At 47.3% G+C, this 26,613-nt stretch overlaps 1 protein-coding gene across 1 annotated transcript in view; it reads right to left on the minus strand.

Annotated features, from left to right (window-relative positions):
- astn2 (astrotactin 2) overlaps positions 1-26,613 on the minus strand; it is a 267,450-nt gene that overhangs the window by 108,014 nt on the left and 132,823 nt on the right. The window contains 5 exon segments of the mRNA XM_077011457.1: positions 537-674; positions 2,844-2,918; positions 3,678-3,762; positions 18,881-19,048; positions 21,449-21,595. Coding sequence (XP_076867572.1) covers positions 537-674; positions 2,844-2,918; positions 3,678-3,762; positions 18,881-19,048; positions 21,449-21,595 — 613 coding nt within the window.

Genomic DNA, 26,613 nt, shown 5'->3' on the forward strand with positions numbered 1-26,613 from the left:
AGTACAATATTAGTGCTTACGTTCTTATTGCCCGATCACCGTGATACATGCGCAGAACAACGCTGTAAGAGTCTCTTGTTACATATGGAAAACTAAATAAATATCTGCTCTCCCAGAGGGTGTTCGTGTCAACACAGGCTGTGGGACCTATCACTTAGCGTCAGACGTAACAGGCGGTGACACTTAGAGGGGCTTTGCCTTCAGGAGCCGCAGAGATCAAGACACTACCGACTACACTTCGCACCCAGAGAGAAGTTCACTGCAAGCGTTCACAGAGCAGTGTTTATGCTTCAATCTGTCAATAGACTGCAACTTCAGACAGGGTTTCAGAAATAAAATGCGGCGTCTGTGTATATGTGTGGATGTGTTTATTTGTGAGTGTGTGTTTGTGTGCGCTTATATTTTATATTTAGGCAGATAATAGGTAAATAACAACAAGATGCAGACACATCTTTTGAAAACATAATTTTGTCAATGCAGGACAAAACGTGTATTTAAACCTGGTGATTTGGGCCGGACGGACGGGACACACTCACCGGACGTCCCCTGGGTCCTCGGTGACGAGGACGTCAGTCTTGCAGCTGGCAATGGGGTTGATTGACAGGTCCACGGGAGGCACCACAAAGGTCTTGCTGACCGGGAGCCAGAGGCCTTGTCCGAGGCTGTAGGAAGACCTGCGTGGACGATGACAACAGCATCCACCATCAGCAAAGACGGCAGCCACACCGACCGCCAGTTTTTTAATGAGACAGCTGCTTGTTAGCAGGGATCCAGACTGGCCCAGGAGAAGCCAGGTCTGGTTTTGTCAACAGGAGAAAGCACTTGTTGTGATGGTGCAAACAGTGTAGGGGGGGGTTAGATCCAGTGACTTAACCAGAACTGCTGATATCAGGGGAGATTAGATTTGGGAAGTGGTGGCAGAGAAATTAACACAAATGTACCTGTACTCCTACACTGGGGCCCATAAGGTTGGTGGTTCAAGGCCCACGACCAGCAGTAACCATGCCTGAAGTGTCCTCAATCAAGGACACTTCCCTCCCATTGGACACATGGGTGTTATATAAGTGTTCATGGTCAAGACCTATATGTGGAGCGGCGGAGTTTGGAACCTGACTGAGCTCCCACCTGGAAGTCAGTCCAGTGTGCCAGGTGGAAGACCCAGGCTTCATAAGAACCACCTCCGAAGCATCTGCCGCCCGCCCCGTCTAGAGCCATACAGTAATCAAGTGCTGATTGCTGGTGTTTACTTTCATTCAAGTTCTTCGCTAACTACTCAGCGACAGTGACATTCTTGATAGAGCACTTAATGTTGTCTCCTGTTAACGGATCATTAGCCCGCTAAAAATTAATCTACGTACCAACGAATAAGGAATATTAAGTGGATACCCTCCCTCCAAGTTTTAGAAACCAGTCTTTAGCTTTTTAGAAGTCACCCTGAATGTTCACTAACTAATGGTACACAGTGATACTGATTAGTGTTAATAAATAAATGAATCTTAAATGTAGCATGCGATTCAGAGGTGAAAATGTTTTTTTCCTGGCTTTTATTTTAACTAAATAGCCATAATAAATTGACATTAAGCATATGAAGAAGCGTTTTGTCTAATGTTTTTTCTATTATCACCATCAAATAAACTGCAGGACAGAGTACACATGACAGAACCCTAGTGTCATTCTTAATGTCATTCTGACCACTTGTTCTGCCTAAATTCCTTACCCTTCACTGTACTGGCCCCTGACCTCCGATACGGACACACACACACACACACGCACACACACACACACACACACACACACACACACACACACACACACACACACACACACACACACACACACACACACACACACACGTGTGACTCCCTACTGATCAATACGCAGTTCCGCTCATAAATAAGACCCCGTGGTTCCGTCCCTTTTCTCACCCATCAGCTGGTACTAGATAGGCCATTGATTGCTTCCCCCTCTCGGTTATCAATCAGCTCCAGGGCTGCTGCATTTAATGACTGTGCCATCAGGCAGGAGAGAGCGAGCACAGAGTGCGTAAGTAAGGTGAGAGGGGAGGACTGTAATAAATTTGAAACACTCTGCTTTTTGGCTGGCATTTCCCTGCCTTGGCTGCAGAGTTGGGAACGTGGCATTCTGGGCCACTTTCTCATCCACCACGTTGGGCAACATTTAGCTCTTGTGCTATGTTAATTAAACTGTGATGGACTGTTAATTGGCAAGGCAAGGAATTATAATTGCTAAACGTAATGATCGTGGCAAGCTGCAGCCCAGGAAGTGCAATCAATCCAAACAAACCAATTGGGCCTATTTAGCAGTAAGCATAAAGTTCCCAATGCTTGAGAGCCTCAATGCAGGTTTGTGAGTGTATTAGCGTTCCATGAAATTGTTTTATGGATCTACTCCTTCAACTCTGAAGGTATTGCTTGAACCCCTTTCTCCAGGCTGTGAAGTTCCTAAAGCAGTCAGCTCCCTGCCTGGCTGGACAGGTGGTCAGTCAGTCCGCATCGCTCTCTCTCCCATCTGCCCGGGACGTCATGGACAAAGTTCACACCAGGCAGATGTCCCCTCACAAAGTCTGCCACAGAAAGGTTCTGAAAGGGTGAGCGTGCTTCCCCGAGCCCTGAGGAGTGGACCTCCTGGGACCCACGGTTAACCCTTCCTAGGTTGAAGGGTTTGGAGACCAGTGTGTGTACGTCTGTGTGTGTGTGTGTGGGGAGGATGCCCTATTTGAACTCAACGGCCCTTAAGACTTGTGGGGTGCATGGCTGTGTCAGAGGTGGTTCTAGTGGAGACCGATGTCTGGGTTTGGACAGGGAGGTGTGGACTCTGCTCACCTGAAGATCTTCTCTGGGGCCTGCTCTCCCGTCACCAGATCGTACCCCTTCTCCAGGTTTGAATAGGGCCACGGACTGTAACGGACCCAAGGAGGGAACAGACATTTATATTACATGAAGAATGAATTATGTAAAAGCCCTCAGAAAAACGAGAAGATGTAGGACCACAGCAGAATGAATCAGCGAGAAATCACAGGAGCTCACCTACGCCGGCTGATATAACACTCTAATTATACACTGTAGTCAGGCAGCTGCAGGATCTATTGTCATGTACACATTGTATCTAAATTTCCTTGCCGGTGTGTAGTGTAAACAACAGTGTGTGGAGTAAATGACAACTACACTATATTTTTCTCCATTTGTAGATGTTCCTGCACGGCCTTCATGAGTGGAGCAGCTTCTGGTCTGGTCCAGATCATTCACACATCACATCAGTCAGCCAGGAGGGACTCTACACTCAGCCTGTGGTGCCATGATGAACCATTGTCTTCTGACCCTGTTCCTCACACTTCTAGGGTCTGTCTTTTCTCCTTATCTCTCACTTACTCTCCCCCCTCTCTCTCTACCTTTCTCTCTCTCTCTCTGCTTCACCACATCCTTCGCTCCCTCTCTCCCTCCACCACCCGACTCTCTCTCTCTATCTCTTTCTCTCCCCCTCCTTCTTTCCCTCACTATCTCTCTCACTCTCTCCCTCCCTCCACCCCCTCTCCCCCTCCCTCTCTCCCTCCCTCCCTCCCTCCCTCCCTCTCTCTTTTTCTCCTACTGGAATACTTTGCCGCTCATTGCTCATGTGTGTCCTGTAGGAGGGCATGTCGCTGCCTGCTGGCCCCTTACCCCTCATTGTGGCCCCAGTTGGTGCGGACGCAGAGGTGTTTGTGTTCCGGGTCAGGGGCATAGCCCTTCAGGCAGCTGCAATTTCCTGTAAAGAGCCGAACAAGAGAAACGGTAGTGACAGTTAGTCATTTATCCTGAATTACGCCCGTGTGTCAGCTCCGACCTCTCATCCGTCATATGCACCGCTCACGTCCAGTGAAGCCTTGGCCAGCTCACATTAACCCCACCCGGCACACCCTGCTCCATCCTTTCCTCCGTCCCTGTCCTGTATCCGAGGACACACCCCCAACCCACCCCGCACCCGGGGCGCGAAAGACAGCAGGTGGCAGAATGAGTCGTTTCAGCGGCCCCTCTCCAGGGAGATGGCAGCCTGTCCTCTGACACGCTGAAGAATGAGGTGCGTTTGTGAGCCGAGATGGAGACAGAGAGACATACAATGCCCCTGATATGAGAGAGGCCTCCAGAGGGAGTCACATCTGAGGAATCCAGAGAGGTTCTGCTCAGACAAGTACGGGGCGAGACATTGAGAGAATGAAAGCATGCAATAAGACGCCTCTGTGTCTTTATTTCAGTCTTCTCTAACCTTCACTCACAATCAGATACCACAGTAGGTGAATCTGTTTAATATTTGAAGTCAATCAAAAGAATATTTCTTAAAAAAAAAAAAAAAACATGTTTGGACTAAAACAGAAAAGGTGTTCAGCTATCTGCTTACTTCAATCATGCGTACAAACGAACACGCATATGTGCACATTCACCTCACACGCGCACACACACACTCACCACACACACACACACACACACACACACACACACACACACACACACACACACACACACACACAAAGAGCGGGTTCTTTCTTGGTTTTCAGCTCCTCCATAGGTCCCAGGTTGATTTATGACCTGTCAAAAATATGAGCAGCAAGATTCATAAATCAAAAACTTTAAAAAACAAACAAACAAACAAAAACAAACAAAAAACCCAAAATAACAAAATCTGTTGTATTGGTGAAGATCTATCATCGGCATACTCTTCCTTTATTTTGTGATCTGAATTGCTACAGAAGGGTTTTCCAACTAAAGCCCCTTTCTGTAATATCCAAATTGACCCATGAATTTAGATTATTTCAGTTATCATTAACAAAAATCACAGCAGCAGAGAAGCTGGAACTGAGGTGTCCTACACACTCAAATATACCACAGCCAGTCCAACTCTAATCATTACATTCACCACACAGTAAGCCAGAGCGCTTTAAGTCCAGTGTCTTATTAGAGCCTCTCTCACGTGGTTGGCCAGAAAGACTTCAGAATGACCTGATGAACTGAAGAGCAAATAATACAAAGATACAGAGCATAGAGCAGAGAACCACCACCCGAACCACCCACCACAACCTCCACACGAATCACACACCAGAACCTCCACACGAATCACATACCTGAACCTCCACACGAATCACACACCAGAAAACCTCACCAGAACCTCCACCCGAATCACACACCAGAACCACACACCAGAACCTCCACCCGAATCACACATCAGAACCTCCAACCGAGTCACACACCAGAACCACACGCCAGAAACTCTACCCGAATCACACCAGGAATAACACCCAGAACACACAGAACCACCACCCAAATCACATCAGAAACATCACACAAACCACACACCAGAACCACCAACCAAACCACACACCAGAACCACCACCCAAACCACACCCTCAAACCACCTCCCAAACCACCATCCGATCCACACACCAGAACCACCACCCAAATCACACCCTCAAACCACCACCCGAACCACACACCTTGGCACTAACCTAACCTAACCTAACAAACCAGTGAAGCGTCAGGACTACACAACCCTACACTAACAAACCAGTACAGCATCAGGACTACACAACCCTACACTAACAAACCAGTACAGCGTCAGGACTACACAACCCTACACTAACAAACCAGTGAAGCATCAGGACTACACAACCCTACACTAACAAACCAGTGCAGCATCAGGACTACACAACCCTACACTAACAAACCAGTACAGCATCAGTACTACACAACCCTACACTAACAAACCAGTGAAGCGTCAGGACTACACAACCCTACACTAACAAACCAGTGCAGCATCAGGACTACACAACCCTACACTAACAAACCAGTACAGCATCAGGACTACACAACCCTACACTAACAAACCAGTGAAGCGTCAGGACTACACAACCCTACACTAACAAACCAGTACAGCGTCAGGACTACACAACCCTACACTAACAAACCAGTGAAGCGTCAGGACTACACAACCCTACACTAACAAACCAGTACAGCGTCAGGACTACACAACCCTACACTAACAAACCAGTGAAGCGTCAGGACTACACAACCCTACACTAACAAACCAGTACAGTGTCAGGACTACACAACCCTACACTAACAAACCAGTACAGCGTCAGGACTACACAACCCTACACTAACAAACCAGTGCAGCGTCAGGACTACACAACCCTACACTAACAAACCAGTACAGCGTCAGGACTACACAACCCTACACTAACAAACCAGTACAGCGTCAGGACTACACAACCCTACATTAACAAACCAGTACAGCATCAGGACTACACAACCCTACACTAACAAACCAGTACAGCGTCAGGACTACACAACCCTACACTAACAAACCAGTACAGCATCAGGACTACACAACCCTACACAAACAAACCAGTGAAGCGTCAGGACTACACAACCCTACACTAACAAACCAGTACAGTGTCAGGACTACACAACCCTACACAAACAAACCAGTGCAGCGTCAGGACTACACAACCCTACATTAACAAACCAGTACAGCATCAGGACTACACAACCCTACACTAACAAACCAGTACAGCGTCAGGACTACACAACCCTACACTAACAAACCAGTACAGCATCAGGACTACACAACCCTACACAAACAAACCAGTGAAGCATCAGGACTACACAATCCTACACTAACAAACCAGTACAGTGTCAGGACTACACAACCCTACACTAACAAACCAGTGAAGCGTCAGGACTACACAACCCTACACTAACAAACCAGTGCAGCGTCAGGACTACACAACCCTACACTAACAACCAGTGCAGCGTCAGGACTACACAACCCTACACTAACAAACCAGTGAAGCGTCAGGACTACACAATCCTACACTAACAAACCAGTGCAGCATCAGGACTACACAACCCTACACAAACAAACCAGTGAAGCGTCAGGACTACACAACCCTACACTAACAAACCAGTGCAGCGTCAGGACTACACAACCCTACATTAACAAACCAGTACAGCATCAGGACTACACAACCCTACACTAACAAACCAGTACAGCGTCAGGACTACACAACCCTACACTAACAAACCAGTGCAGCATCAGGACTACACAACCCTACACAAACAAACCAGTGAAGCGTCAGGACTACACAACCCTACACTAACAAACCAGTGCAGCGTCAGGACTACACAACCCTACATTAACAAACCAGTACAGCATCAGGACTACACCACCCTACACTAACAAACCAGTACAGCGTCAGGACTACACAACCCTACACTAACAAACCAGTACAGCGTCAGGACTACACAACCCTACACTAACAAACCAGTACAGCATCAGGACTACACAACCCTACACTAACAAACCAGTGCAGCGTCAGGACTACACAACCCTACACTAACAAACCAGTGAAGCGTCAGGACTACACAACCCTACACTAACAAACCAGTACAGCATCAGGACTACACAACCCTACACTAACAAACCAGTACAGCATCAGGACTACACAACCCTACACTAACAAACCAGTACAGCATCAGGACTACACAACCCTACACTAACAAACCAGTGCAGCGTCAGGACTACACAACCCTACATTAACAAACCAGTACAGCGTCAGGACTACACAACCCTACATTAACAAACCAGTGAAGCGTCAGGACTACACAACCCTACACTAACAAACCAACACACCACACCACTTCCTTCCTCAGAAAATCCCTTCTTGATATTATATTGATTTTACATGTTGCCTGCATCTTTTTGAAATTTCATGTCAAAGCTGCACACTACAAGGTTAGTGAGCAGGTCTACCGCACACACTACAAGGTTAGTGAGCAGGTCTACCGCACACACTACAAGGTTAGTGAGCAGGTCTACCGAACACACTACAAGGTTAGTGAGCAGGTCTACCGCACACACTACAAGGTTAGTGAGCAGGTCTACCGCACACACTACAAGGTTAGTGAGCAGGTCTACCGCACACACTACAAGGTTAGTGAGCAGGTCTACTGCACATACAGCCATTTACATTTGTTTATCCCATGTTTCTCTGCCAATGTATCACACCAAGAAGATAGGTACGTATTCTGCTTTTCCTCTTGGCAACAATACTGCATCAACAGAAAAAAATTATAATTGTTTCATAGCACCAAGGTTATGAGGCGCCATGTCTGAAAAAGCTTCTCATTCCAGACTTCTTCATTCAGCCATATGAATACTGTAAAACGCTGTGCAAATCAATCGCCTTGGGGATACAGAACTTTGGAGAAGTTGTATATGAGAAGCATGGAGTGTTTGATGAATGACTGAGACAACTGCAAACCCTCGACTGCTGGTAGCTGGTGGTGTAATAAATCGGGGGGTGAAGTGATATTACAAGTGATATTACAAACCCCATGAGCTGATTCTGAATGTCGGTGGATTCATTTACATTTCATAAACAAGACTGGCAAACTTAGCAAGGAAACAGGAGTACATAACAAAATCCCAAATCTCCTCTTCTATGCTTGCGGGATGCTAAATAATGATAGTTCCATTTAAATGACTAAATGCCTAGTTTGCTCCCATAAGTACATATACAAGCCAGAGATGGTTCACAGGCTTGTGAAAAGCTAACTAAGAGATGCTAATTGGTATTACTTGGCAAATGAAAAATTCTTCTACATGAATTAACTTTCAGGATGCTTCGGGAGCTGTCAGGATGATCACTTTAGCTTGCACTTCAACACCAAGTACGAAGCCCATGTTTGCCGACACTGAACTTGAGCACAAGTCATTTCAAACAGTGCTAAGCTAGTTTTGTTTGCCCCTACGGCTAAGGCTCAACTCTACATGACAGTACCCCAATAACTTTAAGATGGAGGGTCTCGACATCCCGCTCTCCTTCTGGAAGGAGAGCAGGCGTGTGTGTCAAGGCATAATGATGGCAATGAATTTTATAACTGGGTATTAAATAATTCATTAAATAAGTTTATGGCCCGAGTGCATGACGGATACCTGTAATCCTCCAACACGGAAAGGAAAAAAAAATGCTTTCAGAAAATCATTGAATTTTCACTTGACTGCTGATAGTGGCTATTAGGAAGCAATCACATTCATTTTTGACTTAGAGATTTCAATTAAAAATATTTTCAGCCATGGCTGAAAAGATTCTGCCAATAAATGGTAACTGTTAATCAGTTCTTAAGAACAATTTTCAATCTGCTGACAATTTAGAGCATTTACTGAACTCTCTGGGTGGAGCCTTTACTCTGCTTCTGTTGAGGGCTCTTTAAATGGTAGCGATATTTCTTGGGGTTCTTTCAAAACTTTGGAGTTTTTTGTTTAGCCACCTATTTGTTTGTACTTGTGAAGTGAGATCAAACTCTCTATAGGATAACCCAGCCACCTTACAGACAGCAGCACAGTTCACAACGGTAACATGCAGCATGCTTACAGCTGTGTTCACCATCTCCATATATGGTAGTGCACGTGTCTCAGGAATGCTGAGCAGAAGCACAGGCTGGGGATCAAAGATGGAGAAGATTCATTTGGCTGCTCCTCTCATGCATGAAAAGTCCAGGTAAAATTAAAAAAGTGACTGAACCTCTTTGTCTGCGATTATGAATTTTCATTCCACAAAAGGGTGCTGAGACAAAGAAACTGCTAATAAACCTCATGGATCTGCAGATGAACATAGCAGTGAGGTCAGCAGTGAGGTAATCAGTGAGGTCGGCAGTGAGGTTAGTGGTCAGACTGCCAGTGAGGCTGGAAGTGAGGTCATCAGTGAGGTCGGAAGTGAGGTCATCAGTGAGGTCGGCAGTGAGGTCATCAGTGAGGTCATCAGTGACGTCAGCAGAAACTGCCAGCTGCAGCTTTACTGCATCCAATCACATCTCCACCCAAAGAAATATCATCTCCACCCAAAAAACACTATCTCCACCCAAAAAGCACCATCTCCACCCAAAGGGGCTAGTGGCCGTTTGTCCTGTCCAATCAAAACTTTATTTTTTCCATGAACATATGCAGCAGGTACAAATGTGCAGTGAAATAAATTTCACTAGTGCCAACACCATCGGCTCTGGCCACTAACATCACTTCCCAAATGTCAGCCTTAGTTACTCTCCTCTGGCTGTAAACATGCCTCTCTAAACCACGTTGGCAGTGGGCCCCGTCATCAGAAGTTTTTTTTTCCTCGGGTTTAAACGAAGGGCAAAATGAGCGGCGCTATCAAGCAGCGGCGGGTGGGGGGCAGGGGGGCAGGGGGCGGGGGGGTGGCGGGTGGGGGGCGGGGAAACAGCCACTAATCACCCCCCCCTTTTCTCTCCCCTGCGTCCGACTGGGGGTGATTAATGATAGGTTTCATTAGAATGCTTTTCCAATCTCGCTAGAGGCCACGCGGGCAATTTTTCTGATTTCAAGGTTCAGAGCATGGGCATGGGGAAAGAGATATTGTTATCCCAATACATATTTTCCACTGTTGCACAATTTCAAGGGAAGCAATTCCAACTTCAGGCTTTTAAGAGATTCATCACATCACCCATACCATCAGAAGTGGATGGACAAGAAAGCAAGTGTGTGGTGTGTGTATATATATATATATATGTGTGTGTGTGTGTGTGAGGATATATGTGTGTGTATGTATATATGTGTGTGTGTTTGTGTGTGTGTGTGTGTGTGAGGATATATGTGTATGTATGTATATGTGTGTGTGTGTATATGTGTGTGTATGTATATATATGTATGTGTGTGTGTGTGTGTGTGTGTGTGTGTGTGTGTGTGTATACACGTGCACATGTGGGGGTGGATAAATCGTGCTGGTAAACCCTGAGCATTGCCCAATGACAGAGCCATTTCATCGGCTATTAGCCGCGTGTGTAGGGAGGACGCTGGACAAATGGAGAATATTTATAGCTGATGGACGCAGGTAGAAGGTCTTTTAATAGGTCCTGGGCCAAACAGCTTTTTTTTCTCACTCCGCCTGTGAGTTTGCACAAGCAGGAGAAGTGGGGGATCAGAACCGATAACCCTACGGTTTAATCAAGACATGCTGGGAGGCTGAGATTGGGCTGGCAGCTAGCCCAGGGCTTTCTCTCTCTCTCTCTCTCTCTCTCTCTCTCTCTCTCTCTCTCTCTCTCTCTCTCTCTCTCTCTCTCACACACACACACACACACACACACACACACACACACACACACACACTCTTGGGGTGTTCGGAGGGTAAAGTGAGAGGCTTCCCCCCTCCCTACCCCCCATATGGCTCTGACATGTTGAGGTGCAGTCAGACTATACACGAGGACAGAGGAGCAGCTCAAACGTATTGTGAGGACAGTAAGAAATATGCTAATGAGGTGACAGCCATGCATTAAAATGCATTCTTGGCAGTAAAGAACGTGAAAAGAGTGAACAGAATCACGGCGTCACTCGAGTATGCAGGGTAAACATAAACACCAGACCTGTCGTACTTTCAGGAAGGAGAACTTTATAACAAGGATACAATAACAGAACCAACTGAAACTGCTAACTGATAGAAATAGTGCCGTTAACAGTGGCAATTAATAAAAATTTATAGAAGCAATTAAAAGTAATTAATAGTATTTTAACACATGCAGAAAACCCGAACAAAACCTGATCATGATGAAAAACATTGTCAAAACATATATTACTAAACCATTTGTAATAATTAGAAACAGTTAAAATAAGTTAATGCACATTTTAGGATCTGAAGTGTTATTGTTAACTAATTACCTGACAAAAACTTTAAATTAACAGGCAAAAACTTTGGAATGAAATGCTTTTAAAGCTAATGTGTAATATTTGTCTTAACAACAGTTAATAATAATAATAATAATATAGTCAACAGAATATTAGTAGTCACAATAATGTTCATTACTTTTGTCCTATTGTAAAACATACATATCAATGTACCTGACAAAGAGCCTTAGTCAGCATTTTACAGATGGACAACTACGGTCACATTCAGGCTAGTGAAACCAAACAGGCCATGGGCCTAATGTTTCAGCACTTTGTGTTCACCAGAGGGAACCGGTCCGTCTCTGGTCTCAAAGGCACGTAAACTGCGATTCATCCCTGGTGCAGAGCCACTGGCCACAGGTGCTGCTGGCTATTATGGAGGCCGGTTCTACGATAGATGCGTATCGTTGACATTTGTTTGGCGTCCTCCGTAGCCCGCGGCTTATCTCACAAGCAGCCATTTGACTTTCAGTCTGAGACTCCTTGCAAGTTCACAGAAGCAAGAAATGAAAGGAAATGAATTTAGATCCTATTTCCTCTCCATGACAGCTTATCATTCCATAGTGTGCTCTCTCTCTCTCTCTCTCTCTCTCTCTCTCTCTCTCTCTCTCCCTGTGTCTTCCTCTCTTTCTCTCTGCCTCTCTCTCTCTCCCCCTCCCATCTCTCTCTCTCTCTCTCTCTCTCTCTCTCTCTCTCTCTCTCCCTCCCTCCCTCCCTCCCTCTCCATCTCCCTCTCTCTCTCCCCTCCCCACTGATAAGGCTACTGACCTGGGATCAGCAGGTGCAGGGCGGGTGGTCGTAAGCGCGCTGTTCTGATATGCAGAAACATACTGTGTGCTGCTTCAGTCTTGGTCTATATAGTCTTGAAATATACAATAAATCTGTTTTTTTTTTGTTGTTATGTTCATCAATGCACTGCAAATGAGAAAAGAGCCATGAGAAAGCAGCGGTAAGGAAGACACCCTGGACGTGTCCTTCATCCTCTTGGCAGTGTTCCAGTCCATTTGGGTTGGCCACCGTGCTTTGCGTGGTGGCCGTGTTCTCAGAGTGCCTTTTAGTGAGCGTCTTTCTAAAAGGGATCCTCCTATTTCCCTCTGTCTACTCTAATCTCTCCCTCTCTGCCCCCCCTGCCCCTCTCTGCCCCCCCCGCCCCTCTCTGCCCCCCCTTCCTCTCTCTGCCCCCCCGCCCCTCTCTGCCCCCTCTGCCTCTCTCTGCCCCCCTTCCCCTCTCTGCCCCCCTGCCCCTCTCTGCCCCCCCTTCCCCTCTCTGCCCCCCCGCCCCTCTCTGCCCCCCTCTGCCCCCCCCCTGCCCCCCGCCTCTCTCTGCCCCCCGCCCCTCTCTGCCCCCCTCTGCCCCCCCGCCCCTCTCTGCCCCCCCCTTTCCCTCTCTGCCCCCCCGCCCCTCTCTGCCCCCCCTTTCCCTCTCTGCCCCCCCGCCCCTCTCTGCCCCCCCCCGCCCCTCTCTGCCCCCCCGCCCCTCTCTGCCCCCCCCCGCCCCTCTCTGCCCCCCCTGCCCCCCTCCCTCTCTGCTGACTGTGGAGACAGCCCCCCTCCCTCTCTGCTGACGGTGGAGACAGCCCCCCTCCCTCTCTGCTGACGGTGGAGACGGCCCCCCCGCCCCTCTCTGCCCCCCGCCCCTCTCTGCCCCCTGCCCCTCTCTGCCCCCCCTGCCCCCCTCCCTCTCTGCCACCCCCGCCCCCCCTGCCCCCCCTCCCTCTCTGCTGACGGGGGAGACGGCGCTCCAGGTCTCACCACTCTAGCTCTCCATTTCTCCATCTCCACATCCGTCCACTCTCTCTGCACACCTGCAGCTAATGATCAACCCATTACAGCAGTACACACACTCACCACTTGCTCTTACTCGTTCCTGCTCTGCCGGGTTTGTTTCTTTCCAGAACTCTGTTCTAGCAGCTCCGGCCCTTTTCCTGCCTTTGATTTCTTTGTCATGGATGTGTCCGGGTTAACTGGCGGCCCGCTGCCTCGACCCTGCTGGCTGTGGTAATGATACTTCATGGATCTGACTGAACAAACTGTGCGCAGACCGCCTACTGCCTGGGCCTCAAGATCCCCACTACCGCACTTTGATTTGCCACTGGGTATGAAAAGCACAATACTTGCTTTGTCTTGACTTCTCTCTCTCTCTGTCTCTCTCTGTCTCTCTGTCTCTCTCTCTCTCTCTCTCTCTCTCTCCATTTCCCTCCCTCGGCACTGAAGTAAGCACTCCAGCTTAGAAAAACACTCCTGAGAAACCCCAAAAAGCGATCCTTCTACAATTCTAGTCCTTACACGTTTATCTTTGAAAGCCGAGGACTCCACTGATGTAACAAACACAGCTATCAGAAATCAGCTCGCCCGAAAACGATGGTTCCATCCAACGCTTAGCTGTATTTACATGGGGTTTACAGCAGGTTGCACTAGCATGGACTAACCTGGAGTCTGATCAAACATCCCAGCATCCCCCCACAGCTTGACATCTGATCAGTGTCTGATCACGAACGCCCTGCCACACGTTGGCTGATCAAAAACTCCAAAGCATTTCTTCATTCCTGGATCTGTGCTAAACAGCGAACAGGCCTGGAGATACTTACTGCACCAAGATGCCCTGCTGACGTGAGATCTTCCTTCCCAGCCTTGTGGGCTGTGAACAGCTAACTGACCCTACAAGTTGGCCTGCCCACGAGGCAAAGCAGGAAGACATGGAACTGGGCTCTGAGGACTCAGAAGCTCTTAGGGGATCCTAAACAGGTGGAGCGGGTGGAGAAACAGGTGAAGCAGGTGGAGGCTGAAGATCAGGCTTGCTCCATGAGGCTCTGACTCCAGCAGGTGACACCCAGCACCCAGAGGTGGGGACTCGAGTCACATGACTTGGACTCGAGTCAGACTCGAGTCATTAATATTAAGACTTTTGACTTGACTTGAAAAAATTTTCAGAGACTTCGACTTGACTTGGACTTTTACACCAATAACTTGGGACTTGAATTGGACTTGAACCTGTTTACTTGCAAAGACTTGATTTTTTTACCCCAAATCTAAATTTTAAAACGCATATTAATATTTATAAAGTGCGCCCCATTAATTTTATTTCCGTCCTTCTGACGCAGACCGGTCCTCTGCTTTTCCACACTCTGTACGTTGTGTGTGTGTGTGTGTGTGTGTGTGTGTGTGTGTGTGTGTGTGTGCATGAGCTGCAGCACAACCAATCAAATTGGGGGGTCAGCGAACGTGAATTGTTACCAGGCGGGGTGTAAAATGGACACAAATTAAGTATTATATCGCGATCGATCGATCGCCAGTGGTTGGTGCCAAAGCGAACTAGTAACTCATTGAATCATAGATAAGGATCAGAGGTAAATAAACTAGATTTTTTTTTTTCGGCGTGAGAAATCGGATGTGTGGCGTGAGAGCGTGTGAAGACGGTCAAATGCGTGTGTCTCACGCTCAATGCGTGAGAGTTGGCAACCCTGGGTTCTGTATCTGAACTCGGGGAAGAGAGCCTCTCTCTGTCACCATCATATCCAGTTCTATCTCAGCATGGATTGTGTATTTGAAGACATCTACGTCGAGAAAAAAATATATTGACAAAGGTGGAGCGAGTTTTCAGCTATGGGGACATACATCATTCTACGGCCTCATCGTGCACAAATAACATACAGACTTTTGGCCAGTTTGGTCTTTTGCAAATGCAATGCAGAATAGTTTACTGAAATGTCTAAAGTTGCATTCCTGATTCCTGTTAATTGTTCAGTTCTTATATTTGTTTGTCTTGTGTCACTCACACATGGACACACATGTTCTCCAAGAAACCAGATAAGAGAAGAGAAAAAATGCTGTTAGAAAAAAAGGGAAAAATGCTGTTAGAAAAAAAAGGGAAAAATGCTGTTATGGTTCTTTGTATTGTACTGTGAAAATATCAGCACTTTTTATTTGACCATGGAGTTCTACCTATGACTTTTTCACAGAATATTTATTTCTGGAAAATTGTAGTTTAAAGTATGAATATTTTTGCAGCTAATTTTAACAAATTGAACTGTGCAATAAAGAGGTGTAATTTAATTTTTTTTAATACTTCGTGTTTTCAGTTGCACATGTTTTATCAAGATTTGAGGAGAATACAGATTTAAAAAAAGAACACGTCTATTATTTACATTTAAAATATACCTGCAACATTGGTTAAAAAAAAAAAGACTCAAAAGGACTTGAAATTCCAAGTTTCAGACTTGGGACTTGACTTGACTGTTGCCTGTCTTGACTCGAGACTTGACTTGACTTGACTGTCTTTGCTTGAGACTTGACTCGGGACTTGAGGATAAAGACTTGGACTTACTTGAGACTTGCAAAACACTGACTTGGTCCCACCTCTTACCCAACACCGCCTTCACCCAACATGAGTGGAATCCCATAAATACACTATGAGGTATTTAATCAGCCCCGAGTCTTGATTTAATAACAGAACAATCGTTCAAATTAAGGGTCACTAAACTTTGTCTTGGCAGCTGGCTGGGTTGCTGTGATTGGAATCGTTATGCAATGCGTGTGTGTATACGGATGTGAGCGTGTGCGTGTGTGTGTGTGTGTGTCTTCATTTATATGTGTGTGTTTGTATTTCAGCTTTGATTAAACATGCAGGGCTGGAATGACAAGAGAATGATCTAATGGACAGTTTATGTAAACAAGAACAAATGTTGTGAGATCCTCTGTGAAAGAGAGCATAGCAGGCTATACTTATTAACACATGTTCACCAATTAATTACACACGGGCCATTCAATTACCATTAATAACAGTGTCCTTGTCCAATACAGACTAATTTAGACTCTGCAAGAATTCAAACTCTGCAATCAATATTAAAAGCTTTCAAAACAATAGGGTTCCTGTTTTGAGTCTGTTGAGGTTGCCTGTGACACTAAACAAACACAACAGCGTTCGGAGAAATAGGCTCTTCTCCTCTGCAATGACCAGCCATCACCTTAACATCACACCTCCCTGTACAACAGCTTCACCCTGAACTCAAATCCTCCCAGTACCTCCTCACTGACAATGAGGGCCACATTCTCACCTCTTCTCCTCTCTCCACCTCTCTATCTTTCTCTCACCTTTCTATCGCTCTCTCACCTCTCTATCTCTCTCACCTCTGTCTCCTGCTTCTCTCTCCATCTTTCTCACTCTCTCTCCCCTACTCTGTCGCTTTTTCTCTCCATCTCTTTTTCTCCCTTTCCCCCCTCCAGCTCACTCCATTCGCTCAGTCACGTCTTTCTTTCTCTGCTCCTCTCCTCCTTTCTGTCTCTTGACCGTTCTCAAGCCTTCTCTTCTTTATTCTCTCTCTCTTTTATTTCAGTTCGAATCAATTCTATATTGACATGACAAATAACATTTTTTATTGCCAGAGCTTGGATTACAGTTGCAGAATATTAAAGAACAAAAAAGTGAACATTATAGTGTTAAAAATATAAAAAATATATTCTCATTTTCTGTCAACCTCCCTCTCTCCCTCTCTCTCTCTCTCCCTCTCTCAGATCTCTCTCTACTTAGGCCTGTGTTCCTCTTCTCACCTTCACACATACAAGTCTAACCTTTAGTGTTTATTTAAGTGGCTTATTTCATCGCACGCTATCAGTCATGGCCGCCACGCCGCTGCCCAGATCTCCTTGAGGCACGGCTTGCTAAAAGGTCTGGGACATATGGTAATGTTCAGCAGGGCTCTGATGCGGAGAAGGTTGGTAAAAGGCGCGTGAGATGATGGATAACGTACAAGGGAACTCAGACTGCACGAGCAAGGAGAGTCTCCTCCACGGAAAACGCACACTTTGGTCCCAAAGCAGAGCTTGGTGTCCGTATGCTCACCATCGCACCGTAGGCCGCAGGGGGGCGGGGACAGGGAGGTGGGGGCGGGGACAGGGAGATGGGGGCGGGGAGGGGAGGAGCCACACGCACTGCACTGCTCACTGCCGACTGCCTTATCTGGTTCTGCAAACGCAAAGGGCCTGATGGAGACCTCGAGCTACGAGATTATGGCGGAAGGCTGAGAGTGAATGGAAGCGTTGGCTGTGGTGAATTGTGCCTGTGACCTACATAGCCCTGGCTGCAGTGCTCGGAGTGTGTGTGTGTGTGTGTGTGTGTGTGTGTGTGTGTGTGTGTGTATGTGTGTGTGTGTGTGTGTGTGTGTGTGTGTGTGTGTGTGTGTGTGTGTGTGTGTGTGTGTGTGTGTGTATGTTCTGGACAGGGCTGTAAATGTGAAGACAATTTAAAACTTTTATTACATTCACTTTTACAATGAATACCATTAATTTGGTGTGTTAAAAATGTAATCTACCAGTGGAGCTGACATATCCTAACTAATGTTCCATTTTACCGCTGCCCTCTTACAGAAGGAAATAAAAGAAAATGCAAATGTTGTTATATGTAGTATGAAACCAGGCTATCCTCCCACTTCCTCCACAGCAGCAGGGGGCGACGGCGGGGCAGAGGACGCGCCTCCTCCCCTCTCTCCTGCTCCTCCTCCCACTCTCCTGCACCTCCTCCCTCTCTCCTGCACCTCCTCCCTCTCTCCTGCTCCTCCTCCCACTCTCCTGCTCCTCCTCCCTGAGGAAACAGGTTTATTTTAGCTGACCCGAGATGTTTGTGTTCACAGCAGCGCTCCTCGGGGGACCACGAGTGGCTTAACCGTGCCGTGCCACGCTAAACCGCGCCGAGCGCTCGAATCGGGGTCGGTGTCACTCGGCGGGCTGCCCTACAAGCCCAGTTCGTTTCGTCCGGACCGGCTCCGGCGCAATTGCATTGCCAGTTTCTATTTTCAGCAGGATTTGTTGTGATTGGCTGGAGAGGAAGCGTCCTGTTCTTAGATAAGAGTTTAAGAGGATGAAAGAACTCACGGCTAATGAGAAGAGAAGGCAGCGGTGTGGGGGGGGGGGGGGGGGGGGAAACAGCACCGAACAGAGCAGAGTTCCTTCACTCACGCTGCATTCAAATCAAAGCCAGAAAAGTGCTGTTCCGTTCGACTTCATTTAAAAGTAAAATGACTGTAAAACACTGCTGAATTACAATTGTTTGTAATTTGTTACCTCAGCCCCCCTGGTGACAGATGAAGGACTGACAGTGTAAGTGTGTTTTAGCACGTGTGTGTGTGTGTGTGTGTGTGTGTGTGTGTGTGTGTGTGTCACTCACCCGTGTCCTGGTCACAGAGCTGTTCGCATGGCTCTGTGGTGCGCTGGCCACAGTAATCTCGTACCCACTGCGTAGACGAGTTGGTCTGGTAGTACAATGTCAGTTTGGCTGGGTTGAGCCAGTTTGACACATCCAGATAGCTGCCGATGCTAACCACGAAGCTACTGCCTGAAAACACACACACACACACACACACACACGCACACACACACGCACACACACACGCACACACACACGCACACACACACACGCACACACACACACGCACACACACACAATATGTACAGATATACACAGACATACTCAAGCAACTGGATTTCAGAAATGAACCTTGCTCCAAGGCCCCTCATCACATCACACGTGTTTGACTTTAACCCAGTGTGCATGAACATCTCTGCCATCTTTTATTCCCTGGGACCCTCCATGTTGTAGAAGACCATGTGTAGAAGACCATGTGTAGAAGACCATGTGTAGAATCTCTGCTATTATCCTGCCCTCAGCTCTTTAGAAAGCACAGCTGTCAGCCGGCACAGGCATAGAGGTCTTTATTTAGGACCTCCTCTCCCTTTGCCGTACTGTAGTGGGGGTGGGGGGGGGGGGGGGGGTGGTCCTACGGTTCGGCCCGTTTCCGAGCGGCTGGGCGCTGGTGTGTGGCTGCTCCAGCGTGTTGTGCACACGCCAAAGATAAAGGCCACTTTAATTAAACTACTGTGGTCCTTCATAATCCTCCATTACTCTCCTGCCTTCTCTCTCTCCCCTTCACACTCCCCCTCTCTCTCTCTCTCCCTCCATTTTATCCCCCTCTCTTGTTCTCTCGCTCTCTGTAATCGTGGGCTATGGGGACTGTGGGCATGACCAATACTGGTTTTTGCAACCCCACCTCTGTGTACATGGTCTGAGAAACACACACCCAACACACCCAAGGTGCGGGGAACATGTCCCAGCCTGCAGGCCCAAAGCACCGTGCCCTTTACAGCCCGGAAAAAAGAGCAGCTTTCAAATTACAGATCAATAACCAAGCAGTGACTGAGGCACTACCACCAGTGTGGTAGCATGACACTCGATCTTCCAATAAAGCGAAAATGAGGTGGTGAAATTCTTTAGCACGTCGAGTCACACGTGTAAATACAAACACGTTTTAAAATGTGTGCTGTTTTGCATTTAAGTACAGCATGGCTTCCGACAGGCAGCATTCCTGAGATGACTGAACCCTTAACATATGTGCATGTTCACGGTTGTGAAAATGCTGTTCTAGAATGGCGTCGAGCTTCTAATGTGTTCTAGAAAAGGGAACATGTTTATAATGTGTTCTTCTAGAACGGGGTCATGTCTCTAATGTGTTCTTCTAGAACGGGGTCATGTCTCTAATGTGTTCTTCTAGAACGGGGTCATGTCTCTAATGTGTTCTTCTAGAACGGGGTCATGTCTCTAATGTGTTCCTCTAGAACGGGGTCATGTCTCTAATGTGTTCCTCTAGAACGGGGTCATGTCTCTAATGTGTTCTTCTAGAATGGGGTCATGTCTCTAATGTGTTCTTCTAGAATGGGGTCATGTCTCTAATGTGTTCTTCTAGAACGGGGTCATGTCTCTAATGTGTTCTTCTAGAACGGGGTCATGTCTCTAATGTGTTCTTCTAGAACGGGGTCATGTCTCTAATGTGTTCCTCTAGAACGGGGTCATGTCTCTAATGTGTTCCTCCAGAACGGGGTCATGTCTCTAATGTGTTCTTCTAGAACGGGGTCATGTCTCTAATGTGTTCTTCTAGAACGGGGTCATGTCTCTAATGTGTTCTTCCATGCTTTAAGAGCCTTCCTGTTCTTTCTGTACCTTTGTTCACCTTGCTGCTCTTATCCAGGCCGTGACGGTCTCAGCACTCTGATTCACCTACCCTTGACCTTGTGTGAGTGTGTGTGTGTGTGTGCGCGCGTGTGCACGCTGACATATTCTAGCACGCTTTTGGGGACCCTCTAAATGTCGCCTGAGAGGCAGGGTGAAGAGTTTTGCTCCTCCATCTGTCGTGAGGACGGCTGGGGAGGGCTCGGCGCTGGCAGCAGACTCCGGGGCTGTTAGGAGTGGGAAAGCGTCCCCACAGAAACGCGGCGCTGCGCACACGCTTCTCGTGGCCTCCACCTTCGCACGGGCGGGGACCGCCGCAGCAGCACAGACGCGCTTCTAATCCCGCCATTACTCCATTTTGTCACATTGTCAGAGCGATGGGCGAGGTGGGCGAGGTGGGCGAGCTCCTGTTCGGCGGGGACTATTTTTGGACCGGATATCGAGGTTTTAATGGACGGGAACGACAGCTTTCCCACATCTCACTTAACGGCGCGGCAGATGGAGCAGACGACCCCGCGGCGGCGTAAGGGAACACACGTAGCGACGGAGACTACACGTCCTCCTCGGCCTGGACGCTTGCCACACGCGCTTCCACTCCACTTTACCGACGTTCCCGAATAGCCGCGTCGAGACGAAGGCGGCCGCCGTGCGCGCGCGCGCCTCGTGCCCTCGGGTTTAACGGGACCGGGAAACTGTAGCGAGTGGAACATGAGTGGTTCGGTCGGGTCTTACCGTCGGCCACGAAGTGCTCTGGAACGTGGAGGGTGACCTTGACCGTGAGGGGGCAGGTGGTTTGTGTGCCGTACACCACGGCTAACACACACGTGCTCACGGTGATGAGTGTGAGGGTTGCTTTACTCATGGGACTCTGAGGACATCCTGCAAAACGAAGGACAGAGAGACAGAGAATATTGTAGGTACAGGGACTTGTAACTAACAACTGCTCTGGGCTCAGCTTCTGAACAAGTCTGTGTTAGAGTGAGACTCCCCATAACTGACCCAGGGACAGAATGACAGCAACAAAGTGACAGAAACAAAGTGACAAATTGTTGATCAGCAATTCTGATCATTTGAACAGCAAATGAATGGAATATTTGGTACAGTTGATTACAACATTATTAAACACACCATGCATGCAAGTCACGTAATGATGTGCTGAGGCAGAGAGAGAGAGAGAGAGAGAGAGAAACAGAGAGAGTATGCATGTTTAGCCCTCTATCAGAAAGCATATCGCTGCCTGTCTGATTTATGTAAGCACAAATAATAGCTTAGAGTCCAGCTGGGACGATCCATCCTCAAGATGGAGGTTAAGCTAAAATGGTGTGCCTCTCATCACCGTTATATCTTCACCTGAGATGAGAAACGGCCCAGCCCATGGCATACCTCAGACTGAAAACCCCCGCAACCTGCCCAGCTTTTGGGGAGCTGGAAAAATAGCTGGTTTACTCATGAATGGTTTACATTTGAAGTCCTACATAGGACTTTAATGGCGGCTTTGCGTTTGAGTCAACACACTGCTGTATTGTTCTCGTTTTACTCCCAGATCCTCCACTCACTGAAGCCGCCACCAAGACGTCTTCATCCCGCTCCCCGCACTCCGCCAGACTCGCACCGGATGTTTTCTTTGACACGTACAAATTCAATTTCGGATTTCTCGGATCCCGACCGTTAATATTCATATATTCATATTTAATAGCCACGCCACTGAAACTAATGGCAGAGAAGCCAGCCCAGCGATTGGCTCTATGAACATGTCGTGGCGCATATGCAAAGGCTCTCCTCCTGAGTGATGTACGCGTCCAATCAGCAGCCTGGACTCCGCCCCTTTCTCCTCCTTTGTTCTTTTGGATTAGCACCCATATCTCAGTTTGTCACATTCACCAACATTTCACAGTCTCTCCGTGCAATCTGTTCGTCTCCGTAAGGCTGGCGTCGAGCGTAAAAGACGAGCACACACTGATCCGCGGGCTATTTTCAGAGGAGGCGAAACAGGGCAGAGCTAAGTAGATCATAAACAAACGCAGAAGCAACTCATTTACATTCAGTTCAAAATTAAGCTGCGCTTATGAAGTGCTTAATGCGGCCGTGCGCGGCATACAGAGGCAGTGCCTCCCCTGCAGCAGACAGGAATCCCCCAGAGAGCTGCAGAGTCTTCCTCTCCAGAACCGAGAATCACTAACAAACTCTCATACATCACTGGGTCTGCCACGGTGCCGGTGCCATGTATACGAATCATTTGCTGGGAACGGGTCTCAAAGCTCACACACGTAGACTCAGCAGTCGTGGATTAGAAACGCCGAGCGCATGCTTACACTCACTTTATTAGTTGTTGCTTTCTGATGGGTTCATTGCACGAATACAGACTGGGGTTCGTCTGTTTCGTGCGATGCACAAAATTTTGTAAGCTGGTCAAAATTTAGGTGTGTAACCCGGTAATGGTTTATAAGTTGCTGAGCACAGGGACAGGGTCACACACTCTCGCATACACACTCGCACACACACTTGTACAGGCCTCAGATGTGCGATCAGATGTGAGACACACTCTCCCTCACAAAGCTCCCAGAAGTGTTTGCATGTGGGTTTGTGAGTTCTTGATTAGGTTTCATGGCTGTGTGTCCTTCACACTCTAATGATCAGAGTGTGCGTGCAGGGTGTTCACAGATGAACATAGATGCACATTCACACACATACACACGAACATGAACACACACGTACACATGCACACACATATAAGCAAACAAACACAAATACACACACACTATTTCTTACATTACGCAAACCCCCCTTCTCTCACAGGGGCTTCACAAATACACACACACACACACACACACACACACACACACACACACACACACACACACACACACACACACACACACACAAACACACACACACAAACACACACAAACACACACAAACACTCTCTCTCTCTTTCAACAAATGGAGGTCTGGAATCACTCTCCAGGTGTCGTCCCTCCTCATGTTTATGAGCAGTGTTTGTTTTCTCTCTCCCTCTGCCTCCTCTACCCATCCACGAGCTCACTCCACGCAGCTCCTGTGAGCGGCTACGCTACACAGCAACGCTCCCCTCCCCCACCGCCTGCTCTGAAAACCTCCAGGTGAATCGCGCCAGATTCCCTAATTACCACTAACAATCTCATCCTCCACCTTCAGTATCAATATAATATGTACAGTTGTGGAATGAGCTCTCTTTCCAGGTTACCATAGAAATAGCTACAGGTGCTACAGTGACTGCAACTTTATTGTTCGGAGTTCCTCACCCCTCCGCCTGAAAGTCTGGCTTTAAATGCTCCTCAAAGCTTGTCAGCAAAACAAAGTTGTTCTCCTACATGGACGTTTTAACTGCAGTCACACGGACCCGTCCAGCCAAGAGAGCACAGGCAGTCCTCAATCACCGGCCCACGAGAAAAAGGCATTTTCGGTATTTAAAGCTGGTTTTAACTGGGCAAAATAGGAAGAAATTTGCAACCAAAGAACAGTAGTTTGACCGCGGTGTAAAAAAGGAAAAAAATAGCTTTGGAAATTGCTTTTAGTGATTGGGTTTGACTTTTGCATGAATCACATTATTCACTGGAAATGATGTCTTTACAAGAGATAATAGAGCTCTTGAAATTCACAGCATTCAGAGGTCACGCAAGTTCACGAAAACAAGAAGTGGAGTTCTAGATTAGAAGCTGTACCAAACGAAGTAATTGCAATTCTGAACTCTATTTTATTGATGTAGATAAGCTCACTTATTATGGCACAAAGGCTGTTCGCTTGTGGCTCAGGTCAATCCTTTCCACCGCCAGTCAATAGTTTTTTAACTCCTTCCCTTACGATGGCTTTACGACTGCACACTCGGGCCTGCGGCTACTTGTGTCGCTTCCTTTGTTCTTTCTTGATATAAGCGTCCTGTTAGTGTTGTGAAAATGACTTGACCAGGAGGGTCAAAAGTCTCTGTAGCCAGCAGGGTAATTAGATGTGTCCAAGAAAAGTTCTTCTGCCGTGCTGGAATTCCAAAAATAACCGCCTGAAGGAGCCAAGAGGAAGAGGAAGGGAGGAAGATGAAATGGCTATTATTGTCTCTGCGGAGGCCCTGGGGAGAGATCTGCTTCTGGCCAGGAGGACTAAAGGAGACGCAGCCACGCAGGGAGCTGAGAGCAGTCCGCCTGAATGGACAGGACAACAGAGCTGAAGCCGGAGCACGCGACGCCCTGGCCCAGACGGCCTCGTCTCACGCGGGTGCGTGAGTGGACGCACAGAGCTCAGACGCTCCCTGGAGCCGAGAGTGAGCAACACCAGAGACGAAGGTCCGGAGATCCCCCGCACCAAGACTCTTCAGATGCACATGCCAGAGATCAGACTGTGCTTCATGAAGGCTCGTCTTGCCTAATTTTGCCCCAGGACCCCGCCTGCTCAAAACACTGTCTGGCAATAAATGACAATCAATTAATAAAATGCAAATTAGCCCTGGTCACAACTGTGAGGATGTTGCTTTCATTTATATAAACTAATTAAAAATGCATTGTAATGTTTTAATTAAGACTGACAACAGTTACCGTTATAAACAATTAATTGTGGCTCGTACAAAAATGCAAACGATTATTGAGAGTGCGAAAAACAGTCCTGTCCTGGGTCAGCTGCCTTAAGCCAGGCTGCAGATAAAGGTACGTTGGGTGTGGAACACTTATACTTGAAAGTATAACCTCCAGGAGTTTATGCTGCAGTTACTCTGATAGATTTTACAGGATTCACCTCAAACGTCCTGAACTGAGTCTTGTTTGAATGTAGCTTAAGAGTAAACACTAAAGTCAGCTGGCTGTTGTAAAAGTGTCCAATATTTCACATTCATAATGATGCTAAAATCATGTACGTATGTGTGTGTATATATATAAGTTTTTTTCACTCCCCTCCCCCAGTATGTCAGAACACCTCAGGCAAGAGTTTCTTTTATCCCTGAAAACCATTTTCCTCCCATAATTCATTTGAGCCTTTCAACAATTCAACAAAAACTCAGTAAGGAAAATTTAATTAGACAATTATATAAACAATGTTGGTCTGTAGCACTTCAGAACAAAACACAAAAGCATCTGAAAGCTGTGGAATAGTCGTGTCTGAAAACTGTGGTACAGTAACATCTGAAAGCTGTGGTTTACAGTCACGTCTGAAAGCTGTGCTGTGGTCATGTCTGACAGCTGTGGTTTACAGTCACGTCTGAAAGCTGTGCTGTGGTCATGTCTGACAGCTGTGGTTTACATTCATGTCTGACAGCTGTGGTTTACAGTCACATCTGAAAGCTGTGCTGTGGTCATGTCTGACAGCTGTGGTTTACATTCATGTCTGACAGCTGTGGTTTACATTCATGTCTGACAGCTGTGGTTTACAGTCACGTCTGAAAGCTGTGCTGTGGTCATGTCTGACAGCTGTGGTTTACATTCATGTCTGACAGCTGTGGTTTACAGTCACGTCTGAAAGCTGTGCTGTGGTCATGTCTGACAGCTGTGGTTTACATTCATGTCTGACAGCTGTGGTTTACAGTCACGTCTGAAAGCTGTGCTGTGGTCATGTCTGACAGCTGTGGTTTACATTCATGTCTGACAGCTGTGGTTTACAGTCACATCTGAAAGCTGTGCTGTGGTCATGTCTGACAGCTGTGGTTTACATTCATGTCTGACAGCTGTGGTTTACATTCATGTCTGACAGCTGTGGTTTACAGTCACGTCTGAAAGCTGTGCTGTGGTCATGTCTGACAGCTGTGGTTTACATTCATGTCTGACAGCTGTGGTTTACAGTCACATCTGAAAGCTGTGCTGTGGTCATGTCTGACAGCTGTGGTTTACATTCATGTCTGACAGCTGTGGTTTACATTCACGTCTGACAGCTGTGGTTTACAG

Source organism: Brachyhypopomus gauderio, chromosome 7 (assembly GCF_052324685.1).
Source record: "Brachyhypopomus gauderio isolate BG-103 chromosome 7, BGAUD_0.2, whole genome shotgun sequence".
Lineage (NCBI taxonomy): Eukaryota > Metazoa > Chordata > Actinopteri > Gymnotiformes > Hypopomidae > Brachyhypopomus > Brachyhypopomus gauderio.